This window comes from Notamacropus eugenii, chromosome 5 (genome assembly GCF_028372415.1).
Source record: "Notamacropus eugenii isolate mMacEug1 chromosome 5, mMacEug1.pri_v2, whole genome shotgun sequence".
NCBI lineage: Eukaryota > Metazoa > Chordata > Mammalia > Diprotodontia > Macropodidae > Notamacropus > Notamacropus eugenii.
The window spans coordinates 298,021,439-298,035,623 of record NC_092876.1 but is presented as its reverse complement, the minus strand read 5'-3'; the positions used below and the strand labels follow the sequence as shown (position 1 = coordinate 298,035,623).

The window sequence follows — 14,185 nt, the reverse complement described above, 5'->3', positions numbered from 1 at the left end:
TCCACTGTTGAAGCCTCAGTTTAAAACCCCTGGGGGAATTGAGCAGCTGATCTGAATCTCAGCCAGGAGCCCGGCCAGGAAGTAAACTCCTCTCCCTTGATTATGCCACCTTGGAGGAACTGAGTGCCCAGAGTATACCCTACTTTTGACAAAGGACCCAAAAGTCAAGTAACTGGTTAGAAAAATGCCCAAAAAAGGGGAAAAAAAATAAGACTATAGAAGGTTACTTCCTTGGTGAATAGGTATTCTCTCCCATCCTTTTGGATGAGGAAGAACAATGTTTACCAGCAGGGGAAGACATAAAAGTCAAGGTTTCTGCATCCAAAACCTCCAAAATAAATATGCAGTGGTCCCAGGCCATGGAAGAGCTCAAAAAGGATTTTCAAAATCAAATAAGAGAGGTGGAGGAAAAATTGGGAAGAGATGCAAGAGAGAGATGCAAGAAAATCACAAAAAGTGAGTTAACATCTTGCTAAAGGAGACCCAAAAAAATGCTGAAGAAAATAACACCTTTAAAAATAGGCTAACTCAACTGGCAAAAGAGGTGCAAAAAGTCAACGAGGAGAAGAATTCTTTAAAAAGCAGAATTAGCCCAATGGAAAAGGAGGTTCAAAAGCTCACTGAAGAAAACAGTTCTTTAAAAATTAGAATACAACATAGGGAAGCTGATGACTTTATGAGAAACCAAAAAATTACAAAACAAAACCAAAAGAATGAAAAAATGGAAGATTATGTGAAATATCTCTTTGGAAAAATAACTGACCTGGAAAATAGATCCAGGAAACACAATTTAAAAATTATGGGACTACCTGAAAGCCATGATCAAAAAAAGAGCCTAGACATCATTTTTCATGAAATTATCAAGGAAAACCACCCTGATATTCCAGAACCAGAGGGCAAAATAAATATTGAAAAATCCACTGATCACCTCCTGAAAGACATCCAAGAAAGAGAAACTTCTAGGAATACTGTAGCTAAATCCCAGGGTTCCCAGGTCAAGGAGAAAATATTGCAAGCAGCTAGAAACAATTCAAGTATTATGGAAATACAATCAGGATAACACAAGACCTAGAACCTTCTACATTAAGGGATCGAAGGGCTTGGAATATGATATTCCAGAAGTCAAAGGAACTAGGATTAAAATGAAGAATCACCTACCCAGCAAAACTGAGTATAATATTTCAGGGGAAAAAATGGACTTTCAAGCTTTCTTGATGAAAAGACCAGACTTGAAGTGAAAATTTGACTTTCACACACAAGAATCAAGAGAAGCATGAAAAGGTAAACAGGAAAGAGAAATCATAAGGGACTTACTAAAGTTGAACTGTTTACATTCCTACATGGAAAGATATTTGTAACTCTTGAAACTTTTCTCAGTATCTGGGTAGTTGGAGGGATTACACACACACACACAAAGTACAGGGTGAGTTGAATAGGAAGGGATCATATCTAAAAAAATAAAATTAAGGGATGAGAGAGGAATATATTGGGAGAAGAAAGGGAGAAATGGAATGGGGCAAATTATCTCTCATAGAAGAGGCAAGAAAAAGCTTTTCCAATGGAGGGGAAAAGGGGGGAGGTGAGAGGGAAGAAGTGAAGCTTACTCTCATCACATTTGGCTCAAGGAAGGAACAACATACACACTCAATTTGGTATGAAAATCTATCTTACACTACAGGAAAGTAGGGGATAAGGGGATAAGCAGGGTGGGGGGGATGATGGGAGGGTAATGGGAGGAGGGAGCAATTAGAAGTCAACATTCCTGGGGAGGGACAAGGTCAAAAGAGTGAATAGAAGAAATGGGCAGGATAGGATGGAGGGAAATATAGTTAGTCTTATACAACATGACTATTATGGAAGTCATTTGCAAACCTACAAATATATAGCCTATACTGAATTGCTTGCCTTCTCAGTGGGGATGGGTGGGGAGGGAGGAAGAGAAGTTGGAACTCAAGAGTTTCAGGAACAAATGTTGAGAATTGTTTTTGCGTAAAACTGGGAAATAAGAAATATAGGTAATAGGATATAGAAATTTATCTTGCCCTATAGGACGAGAGAAGGTGGGGATAAGGGAAGGGAGGAGTGCTAGATGGGAGGGCACAATGGTGGAAGGGGCAATCGCACAGCGTTTTGGGGGGGAGGGGAGAGATGGGGAGAAAATTTGGAACTCAAAATTTTGTGGAAATGAATATTGAAAAAATGAATCTAAAAAAAAGAAAAAAAAATGACAACACTTTTAGGGAAATCCAGGATGACTTACACAAACTGATGGAGAATTAAAACAAATGTACACAATGACCATAATGACATAACTCTGAAAGACTTCAGAATTCTGATCAATGTATTGACCAATCAGGACTCCATCAGAATGATTAAAAAAAAAATTTGGCTTCTCTTTTGAAAGAAAAGTAGATACCCTGGGTATGAGACAGATTTTTAGTTATGTCCAACGTTTTGATTGCCTATACTTACTTATTACAAAGAAGAGCTGGGGGGAATGCTGAAAATTATCAGGTAGGAATAGTAATGCCAAAAAACACCAAACTATTAATGAAATTTTGAAAACATGGAAAAGAACAAGTTTAAAAGTGACACGTAGCAGTTTTGTTACTATCATGTTGAATTTAATATATCTTAAGAAACCAGATGAAGTAGTCTCATTTATGATCCTTTTTTGTTCTTTGCATATTGAAATGTTCATGTTTACTGATGTTTAAGCTCATAAATTTTACTTTGCAACATCTCACGTACCTCTTCTCACCCTCTATAATGGTAGTTTAAATGGGAAGGCCCATATGACCTGCTTAAATCACATGGAAGCCTAAGGTGCATGTGGTAGGAGGAGCTTGCTGAACAGGTGGAACAGAACTGGGAGGAAGTTGGTGATAGCAGTTAGAGCTGAGGGGGGAGAGGACACAGCAAGCACACCTAGCAGACAGCTGGGCAGATGTTTGTTTATGGGAAAGGGGCTGGGGGAGGGAGAGGAGGCTTAGAAATGTCTTTGTCCCCTGCAGTGCTAAGGTGTATTGGCTTCTTGGTTACTATGGCAGATTTGGCTTTCTGGTGTTTGAACAAATGTTTTTCTTTTACCTTCCTGTTATACTTAATACGATTCAGAACTATGCCGGCATATTCATAATCACCTTTGGTGCTGTGAATATTGCCTTGGCACACCCTCTGGTGCAGGCCCTCATCACCTCATACCTTCATTACTAAACAGCAGGTTCAAATCCAAAATACATTCCAAGTCTTCATAATCTACTCCACCAACTCTTTGCTCTAGTGACAACACTGGCCTCCACGACACTCGTGTCCACATTTTTTCTGACTGTCCCTTATGCCTAGAATGTTCTCCTTCTTTAACTCTATAATTCCCTGGCTTTCTTTTCTTTTCTTCTCATGAAGGGAGAAAGCATGCAAACAAATATATACTGGAAAAATAGGAAATAAAAGGAGGCACTGGAATTAAGAGGGTGGTGGTGGTAGGGAAGGCTTCCTATATAGAAGGTGGGATTTAGTTAGGACTTGAAGGAAGCCCTGGCTTCCTTTGAGTCCAAAGTAAAATCCCACCTTACACAGAAAGCTTTTGCCAATGCCTCTTAATTCTAGTATCCTCCCTTTGTATATAACTTGCATGTTGTCTCCATTAGGTTATAAGCATCTTGAGGACAGGAACTATCTTGACTCTTTTTTTATCTTGCCAGTGTTTAGCACAGTGCCTGTCACAAGTGTAGGTGTTTAATAAATGTTTATTGACTGATAATAAAAAGTAACATTTTAAAAACAGAATTGGATAGCTAATAAAGAGACTTGGAATCCAAGTTTAAGCCACGCCAGCACCTGTGTGACCTTAATCAAAGTACCAATACTCCTGGGCCCGAAGCGTAAAAATAAATGGACTGGACAAAATGATCCCTAGAACCTTCCAGCTCTACCAATCGTTGAATTATTGAGAACTGTGACAAAACCAGTCAGAAGGCTCCTTAACTTCCTCTGCTGCCAAACACACAATACACTCTTTATATTTATTATATTGTACTTTGACAATTCAAGTAAAAAATAAGTATTATTTGTTTCTATTTTTAAAAACTAGAAAAAAGATGATCATCATGTAAATCAGTTATATTAGGATATATCCTTCCTGTGAAAACACAAAATGATATCAGAGCTGTTAAATTCAAGTTCCCACAAAATCCCCCCCCAATAAAAAAGACAATTAAGACCAATTTTAGAATTTTATTGCAACTCAGTTAGAATTTTGACAATTCAATACAATACTTCATTAATATTTTGCTTTTCTACCAGCATTTCCACCTGCTTTACATGATATCTAAGCATAATTTTTTAAAAATTAGAAAGTTACTATTTCCTACTTTTCCCCATGATACTCCAGTTAGAATATTCCACAATATTTTTCTAAGACTGTCTTTGAACATTGTCACAATTGTTAAAAATTGGCTGAAATACTGAATTTTAAGATACAATTTTATGGCCCTTGTAAGACAGGATACAAAAAAAGTTTATTGCACAACTGTAAAGTTTTAAAATGTTAACTGCTTAGAAATTTGATAAAATTTGGGATAACAGAATATGAATGAACATAAATATGAAATCCTCATACAAAATATTTAAGCACTTCCTATCAGAGAATGTCCAAGACAGTTAAAATCACCTCTAAACTGCAGTTAATGAGTCAAAAAAAACTGTGGCACTTCAGAAGATATTTATTCTATTGCATATTCTGAGCACTCAAATAGCCTGATCAACAGCAGGTTACTGGACAGAATAAAAAAAGCAATTATCCCTAAGGTGTTAATCTTTTGGGATCACGGGGAAACATGGATGTCTGACGAACATTGTGTAATCCCAGGTACAGCATGGTAACTCGCTCCAACCCTGCAAAAATAAGATATTTTATCAATCTTTTCTTTTTCCAAAATCTTCTCAGGATCTCACTCACTTAAAATGATCAATACTAATATATTTGTTCAACTGAAATAGACCCCACAGTTGTTTTTCAGTAAGAAAAACAAAACAATTATTTTGAGCTATTGGCACGTTACTTGTCAATTCAGAAATGGAGATTATGCTAAGGTGCTGGATCAGATGATTTTAAAAATCTTCTCCACCAGGTATTCTGTAATAAATTGACCACTAGTGCCCAAAGCCAAGTTACCTTAACAAATGTGACCGTTTCAAAAAAAAAAATATGCTAAGGATAATGAATGAATTCTCTTTTGGTGTACAGAATTTTTTAAAATTTCAAATTAATACCTGAAACTAATTCATTACAGTATAGAATTCAATAAAAATTATGTCACTAGCATCATCTGAGGTCCTTTTTATCATATTCAGACTGCAAGATGGTCTCAGATTAGAAGAATACTTCTTCAAAGTAAGATCTCTCTTTTTTCAATATGACCAAATCAAACATCACATCCTTCACAAAGCATTCTTGACTCTTCTTCCCAATGACACTTTCTTTCTTTGGACCAAATGCACAATACCACCTTTGTAAATGTATTTTATTTTGTAATACATACATAGTTATTGTGTATGTGCCACATTCTCCTAACTACAGTGTAAGATCCATGGATTGAATCCAACATTTATTGATAAAGGACCTAACATCTAAATTTTGTATTTCCTCTAGTAACTAGTAGTGTTGTACATGTTAAAGATGCTTAATAAATATTTAATGAAATGAGTATATGAAGTAGGACTATAAAATATACTTTTCTGTGCAATTCAGAAAAGCAGTTTCATTTCTTTCTTTCGATCCACTGGGAATATTTGTTAAGATAAATGACCAAATAGCAAAGTTGATTGAAAAAAATTAGCAAACTGCTTAATTATTCTTTTTAAGACAATCAAACTAAAAGACTATTGATTATATGTTGTAAGTGAACCTTATGAATAAAATAAGCTTACGTGTAAAAAGTATGCTTCAATTTCCCTAATTTTACATTTTATATAAAAGTGGCAAAGGGATCTCATTTGTGATTCCAATCCATCCTGGATTGGACATTCCTTATACATGGCTATTTGACCTCACCTTGAAAATTTCCATGGAAGTTTTCAACCACTATTCCACCCCAAAGAGCCCAGTCTGTTGTTGGATAGCTCTCATTGTGTTTTTTTAAAATTCCTCAGACCTGGCCCCAAATCTGCTCCTGTAATCTCCAACTGTTCCCGTGTTTAAATTTAAAGCTTTCCAATACTAGAAGACTTCTCCTGTCTCTTATAAATCTTTTTTTCAATTCCCAGTTCTTTCAACTGATCAGTATGTGGGCCCATGTAGTCCATGGTTCTCTATCCTGGTTGCTTGATGCTGGAGATGTTCTAGGCTGCCCAATGTCCTCACTAAAAGCCCACAACAGTACAATAAGGGCTATAACCTTAGAATACTTGTACTTCCTTACTGGAGGGGTTTCTTTCTTTCTTTTTTTTTGGTGGTCATTTCAGTTGATTCATTTGGAGCCTGCAGTTGACCAAAACAGTCAGATCTTGTACATACAACATTTCTTCAGCTGCTTTTTTATGTCTATGATGTAAGACTTTGTGTTTATTTTTATTAAATTTCATCTTATTAGATAAAGGTCCCTTCTAGCTCTAACTCCATGATATTATGATATTTAAAATTAGTTTAACCTTCCCTACACAAAACAGACAAGACAGAGACAACTATGAACAAGTGATCATGGTGGGGGATAAACAAGTAACTCAACTTTCCCCAACTTTCTTCCAAATGTTAATGGGGGGAAAAAAAACAAATCTTACTTTAAACAATTCTTAGTTAAAACAAAGTCAGCAAACCCAATCATAAGCTACAACCCAATAAAATACATTAAATACGTTAAATCCTGTGAAAGTAGTAAAGCAAAACTATTTTTTCTTCCACATTCTGAAAACTGTACTTTATTTTCAATAAAATTCTAAATTTCAACTAAACTCTATTTATCAATATCACAAGGGCTGAATTAAGAATCTTCAAGGACTGGGAAGGAAAACTGGATATTCAATTTATTAAGTACATCCAGTATTTTGAACTTCATTATGAATAAGATAAAATCACTACCTGCTACTCCTCATTTTAGAGCACTGAAAACATAAGAATTTCAGAACACAGTCCAAAAAACTACAGTGAATCAATCTGTAAGATTTACAAATTTTTGAAATTGATCATTATCTGAATTTCTTGTTTAAGCCTTACCAAAACACCTTTTGAAATCCAGTTACAATGTAATTTATATGGGACTGATCATTTCCTCAAATAAAATTCCAATTGTAACCAGGTACAACAAAATAAGAAAAATAAGAAAGAAAATATTACCAATGCCACCACCCGCATGAGGAGGGGCTCCAAAACGGAAGGAATCGATGTAAGCCTTTATTTTCTCCAAGTCTATAAAAAGGGGAAAAAAAAACCAGGCATAATTTTGAATTCATTCAATTGAAAGGTGATCTCCTATGTGATTACTGACATCCCACTATAGAAATGTGTAAATTTGTTTATTTAAAATGAACTCTGCCTTCCCTCTTCCCCAGATACATTTAAGGGAGTTACCAATTCCATGATGTAAAGCCCTCTCCGTTAGCAGCTGAGGATCATGAATTCTCTGCGCTCCAGACAGGATTTCTTCCCCTCTCATGAACATGTCATAAGAGTTGGATTGTTTCTAGAAAAAGCAAAAGTGGCTTTATTATGAATTATTTATCTATTATAATTGTATCTATTACATGGATCTTTCATTAGTATTTACAGCTGTAGAGAGGGTGACAGCCTGCACTGGTTGACTGAGTGTCCTCACCAGGGGATTACCTACACCACTCACATCCTAAGTACAATCCCTGTTCCTATTCACAGTCATGTGACCTATTAACACAAACACAGTCTGGACTCGTGCTTTGAATGGTGAATGTAACTCCTGACAAGGAAACTTAATCACCCCAGAATGGCAATGTTCTGTAACCTACGAACTTGGAGAGCTGTCTAACGTACTGAGAATTAAATGACTTGCCCATTATCACAAAACCTGAGTGCCAGAGATAGAACTTCAGTTCTGGTCTTATCTGCACCAAGGAAGGATATCTATGCACTATATAGTGCTTAAATCTTTTATTAAAAAAAAGAGAAAAAAAAGCCCTACATCTCTACTTAAATATGAGGATAAGAAAATTGCGGTTGGTGAACACTACAGTTCCTAAGGAGCATCTCGATTTCTATGACAAATTAATGGTACAAATATTAGATTATTTTGCCTTAGTGAGTGAACCTTAATTATATTACTGTCAACACTGCTCCCCAACCCCTCAACCATTCCCCAAGCCTGACACTATAGTTGATTCCAGGGAGTAACTAAATATGTGATACTTACCTGAATTTATTTTATCATCAGATATTTTTCTCCCTGTTTGATTATACTACCCTGATCTCAACAGAATACTTTTAGGCTATTATACTTGAGTAAAATATCAATCTGATTCAAAGACTTAAAAAAACAATGATAAAATAATTTTGAATTTTGATATATGTTAATTTATTCATTATCAGATTAGCTGACAGTAACAGGATAATGTAACCTTCTAAAAATAATTCATGTAATAAATTCTATAAAATAATAACTATTTTATATTTGTGTGATCATTATGAATAAAACATAGCCTATCATGTTAATGGTATTAGTATTAAGTTGCATGACAGAAAACTGAAGAAATAACACCCAGATTTCAAGCATTATGAGACCTGCTATTGCAGGCAGACATAATAGCAACAATATATATAACTGCTGTCATTCAAATGAAATAAAGTAATGAAAAGTAATTTTCCCAAAAAGAAAGCAAATTCTTCTCCCAACACTAATTAAAACTAATTAAAACAAAAGTACTTACAGGATTTTTTGGGTCAGGCATAGTATAGAAAGGTCTTACAGCCAAAGGATATTTGTCAAGAATATAAAAATCAGTATCATACTTTAAAGAGAAGAAATATTTTTGAGTGTTAATAAGAAATATATTTAATGGCAATAACATGAAATGAGACCACAATTTTCCCTCTAGAATAAAAAAAATTCAATAAAATAGTTTACTTGCTGTAACACTTTCGTTTAAACAGAGTTTTCCATTTCTGGTTTTTTTTCTGTGAAATGAGATTGTATAAGTTTTTTTATATGGCAGAAACAAAACTACTCAACTCCAATGACTTAATTTTTTTATTTCCAGAAATGTGTCTTGCTTCTAAGCCTGTTTTGTGCTTGTGAACAGCCAGGAGGAGGAGCTCATGGACTGCTTTTAATTGCATTAGATTCTCCCTTCCCAAGTTTGTATTTATGTTAGCACAAAATTAAAACTGTAACTTCTAGCTTTAAATTTCCTTTCTCAAGACATCAAAGAATTAGGTAGAAGACTATGAATGAATTGTTATTTCACAGAGGGCTCTTTCTTTTAAAGACACACAAAAGAAGTTTCAAGGCTGCTAAAGAAACATTATTTCAAATGAATCCCCCAAATTTTAAGATCCTTTTTATATATGCTTAAAATTCTTTAAATTCTTAATTATTTAAAGTAAAGAAGCTAATATTTGGCAGGGGTATCATCTCTGGAAAATCATTTTGTATACCTCTGAATATACTAGTCAACTGCTTAACTCTAAAAGCTAATATCTCTAAAACCAGAATTACCACATTCTGCTAAACAACATCTTCTTAGAAATTTATTCTATTATTCTTATCTTGCTATTAGACACATCTGGAGCAATGCAGTACTAATAATGATTTGTTTACCCTGGACTCTATCTTGTTAGCATCGGAATGCAGAAACATTTTGGTCTTTTGAAAATTCCAAGAAAGAAATTAAATAATAAACGTTACCTTTTCTTTTACCAGACGACCCAAGAGCTTCTCATTTGGTGTACTGAAATAGAAATTTGAAATGTTACTCAAGGTTGAAATACTAAAGGAAAGACCCATTTTAAAAATGACTATGTTGGAACTTCTCTACCTAGCTTCAAATTTAGAGCAGAAAGGAACCTCAGACATTACATAATCCAACTCCCTTACTTTTATAGTCCACAAGCATTTTCTATTTTTAAATTTTGAGTTCCAAATTCCCTCCAAGTCCTTTTTCCCCCCACCCATGGAGAGGGTGAGCAATAATACCCACTGTGAATGTGAAATCATGCAAAACGTTTTTCTGTGATAGCCATGTTGGAAAAAGAGTCAAGAAAAATAGAGAAAATTATACTTCAACTTGTACTCAGAGTTCATTAGTCCCCTGGAGGTGGACAGCAATTTTCATCATTAGCCCTTTGGAACCATCTTGGATCACTGTACTGCTCAGAGCAGTCTTTTCACAGTTGATCATCACTACAATATAGCTGTTATTGTATACAATGATGTGGTTCTGCTCACTTCATTTTGTATCAGCTCATATAAATCTTCCCGGGATTAACCAAGCCCCCTTGTCATACTATAACTTGTCCAGTTATTCTCTAATTGATGAACATCCCCTCAATTTTCATTTCTCTGACACTACAAAAAGCTGCTATAAATATTTTTTGTACACACAGGTTTTTTTCCCCCTTTTTTTGATCTCTTTGGGATATAGACCTAATACTGGTATTGATGGGTCAAAAGGTATGCAGTTTTATAGCCCTTTAGGCATAGTTTCAAATTGTTCTCCAGAATGGTTAGACCAATTTACAAATCTACTAACAATGCCACATCTCTTCCAGCATTTGTCACTTCTGATAGGTGGGTGTAAGGTGGTTCCTCAGATATGTTTTAATTCTACTTCTCTAATCAATAGTGATTTAGAGCATTTTTTCATATGACTACAGACAGCTTGGATTTCTTCTGAAAACTGCCTGTTCACACCCCTTGACCATTTATCAATTTGGGAATGGCTCTTATTTTTCTCAATTTGACTTAGTTCCCTATACATTTGAGAAATAATCCCTTTATCAGATAAACTTTGTGAACAAGCATTTATTGAGGGCCTAGTATGTGTGAGGTACAAAGGGATACATCAAAGGACCAAAAAGGTCTCTGCTGTCAAGAATCTCACAGTCTAACAAGGAAGACAAAATACAGTTAATGAACAAATGAAATATACACAGGTTAAATTGGAGATAACCTCAAAGGGAAGGCACTAAGGCTAAAAGGGACCAGGAAGAGCCTTTTTTTTCTTCCCTAAGGGTACTTTTTTCTTTAAAAAATGTTGCAACAAAGCATCCTTTTGAATACTTCCCCCATCATGAGATTGATATTCTAGTACTTTTTGGCCATTTGTAACATAATAGGGCTTAGCAAATGCAATGGATTCATATTAGTGTTCCATAAATATGAATAGCAACACTTTACCCTGAATGGTCTAGAGAAATGAAGGCCTACTTCTACAGAACAAAGAACTCTCCAGACAGCTCACGTAATTATGTGAGTCTTTCTTTTAAGAGTTTAGGGTGGTTGGCTGTCTTAATTCCCACATCCAAATTACTGGATGTCTTGTAACTTCAGCTTGGGCCAGATATTATTCACAATGAAGAAACTGTCCAAGAACCAAGGAAAAATATTCTCTTTGGAAACCCATTTCTTCAGGAAGGATTTCTTGCATAAGGTAGGACTTTAAGTTTAGAAGTCTGTAGGTGAAGATGACAAGGGCAGATGGACAGACAGAGAGACGTTTATGAAAATGCACAGTGACAGGAAATGAAGTATCTTGTGTGAATAATAACAAGGAGACCAGTGTCACAGGATCACAGTGTATGTGGAAGGGAGTAAGGTATAAAAAGACTGGAAAGGCAGGAAGGGACCAGGTAATGAAGAATTTTAAGAGCTGAGCAGAGGATTCTGCATTTGACTGGAAGGTAATATGGAGCTACTGGAGCAGACTAAACGGCAGGTGGTGGTATGTGGAACATGGTCAGACCCGTACTTTAAGGAAGGTCAAATCTGATAGCTGAGTGGATTGGAATAGGGAGAGACTTGAAGCAGGGAGAACAATCAATGGGTTTTTTCAATAGTCTAGCCATGAGGCAATGAGAGCCTATACTAGGATGCTGGAAGTGAGAGAAAAGAATCATACATCAGAGATTTTACAAATATAGCATTGATACGATTTAGCAAATGACTGGGACAACTAGCTGGTGAAGAGCTTTGGGCTTAGAATCAGGAAGACTCATCTTCATGAGTTCAAATCTGGCCTGACACTTAATAGTTGTGTGACCCTGGGCAAGTCATTTAACCCTGCCTGCCTCAGTACCTAATAGGAAATGGCAAACCTCTCCAGTATCTTTGCTAAGGAAACACCAAAATGGGGTCACGAAGAGTCGGGCACCATGGAAATGACCAAACAACAACAGTAAAAACAACTGACTGGATATGGCAAAGCAGGAGGGAATGAGGAGTCAAGAATGACACCTGGGGTCCAAGTCAGGATAGAGGGAAGTTAGAAAGAAGAGGTGGGGACTAAAGGACACTTAGTTTGAGACATCTGTTAGGAAGCTGGAGATGTAAGACTGGAGATTGGGAAGAGATGAAGAAACTGAGGCCTAGAGAGATCAAAATCACACAGGTTTCAGGTAGCTGAGGCAGGATTTGAACCCAGGTTCTTTGATTCAAATTAAATACCTTCTTCCTTTTGAACCACACAGAGTCAAAACCTTGCTCATTTCCAACAACAATAGAGTACTTATCTTGCCCTTCAACAATAGGAGTACAAAGAGGTTCTACATATTTTTAGTCTCAGAACTGATTATACTATGGAGAATGGCAAGTTTATAGAAAGTCTGATTTGTGAATAAATGAATAATACTACTGTACAAAAGGAAATAAGCTTTAAAATTTTATGGCAAAGATGGCACATTGTTTTGCCTTAAAATAACAGCTGAGCAATAAAAATGACAAGATACCGTCTTGCAACTTTATATAAACTTAAAATTGAAAAGGAAAAACAGGGTTCTTTGGCAGTTTTATTTCCTGAAGGAATTCCAAGGAATAAAGGGAATTAAAATCAAAGTTCCCTTTATCTATGTTTTATTACCTAATGGGCATGGAGTGCCTAAGGAAACTGGCTATCATTTGTTTCTACTTCCTTTTCACTACCAGGCTGGAGCAGACAAGACTACTTAGCAATCACTATTGCATCTCCTTTCCATACATAAGGACAAAACTGGCTACCTACGTAACCATTTTAGGAAAAGTATGCAAGAAAAGCACCTTGTTGAGACATTCTTTATAATCTGTAAGACTAAAATTATAGAAATGCAAATTAAAGGAAATCTGAGGTTCTTTCTCACACACATCAAATTGGCAAAGATGATCAAAAAGAAAAGTAGTAATTGTTGGAGTGGGAAAATGAGCATATTACTCTAGGGTTGGTGAAGTTGTGAACTGGTCTGGCCATTCTGAACAGTCCTTCTGAACTACATCCCTCTCTTCAGATCATTAAACTGCCCCATATCTTTTGACCCAGTGCTACCATAGCAAGGCTGGTACCTCAAAGACATCAAAGGAAGAGGAAGAAGTAACATACATACACAAATATTAATAGCATCCCTGTAGAAGCAATGAACTGGAAACTAGGGAGGGGGTATCCATTCGTAAGGGTTGATTAAGCAACTTATGATATATGAATGTGATGGAATATTATTGTGGTTTAAGAAATGAGTGGATAGTTTCAGAGAAAGCTGGGGAAGACCTTTATGAACTGATGAAAATTGAAGTGAGAACTCAAAGAAAAATGTTTACAATAACAACTTTCAAAGAAAAACAAAAACAACTTTTAGGAGGGAATAACATATACACTCAGGTGGATAGAGAATTTATCTTACTCTACAGGAAAAGTAGGAGGGGAATAGAACAACAGAACGGGGATGGGATGAAGGGGGAGAGCACCTGTTAGAAGAGAAGGCAGATTGCAGTGAGAAGCAAAACACTTTGGAGGATGGACAGGGTTAAAAGAGAGAGAGTAGGATAAATAGGGGGAAAATAGAATGGAAAGAAATACACAGTATTTATAACAGTGAAAAATTTTTTACAGGAAATTTCTCTGATTTTTCAAATATATATATAGAGAGAACTGAGTCAAATTTACAAGAAAATAAGCCATTCTTCAATTGATCAAAGGATATGAAGGTCAAAGGATATGAACAGTTTTCAGAAGAAACCGGAACAATTCATATTCATAT

At 35.7% G+C, this 14,185-nt stretch overlaps 1 protein-coding gene across 1 annotated transcript in view; it reads right to left on the bottom strand.

The window, feature by feature from the left end:
• Positions 1 to 4,222: 4,222 nt before the first annotated feature.
• Positions 4,223 to 14,185, bottom strand: part of DARS1 (aspartyl-tRNA synthetase 1) — a 76,215-nt gene continuing 66,252 nt past the window's right edge. The window contains exons 12-16 of the mRNA XM_072613208.1: positions 9,870 to 9,912; positions 8,893 to 8,973; positions 7,568 to 7,679; positions 7,334 to 7,405; positions 4,223 to 4,896 (exon numbers count right to left, since the gene is read on the bottom strand). Of these exons, the coding sequence (XP_072469309.1) occupies positions 4,805 to 4,896; positions 7,334 to 7,405; positions 7,568 to 7,679; positions 8,893 to 8,973; positions 9,870 to 9,912 (400 nt within the window). The 3' untranslated portion in view covers positions 4,223 to 4,804. The remainder of the gene's footprint in view (positions 4,897 to 7,333; positions 7,406 to 7,567; positions 7,680 to 8,892; positions 8,974 to 9,869; positions 9,913 to 14,185) is intronic.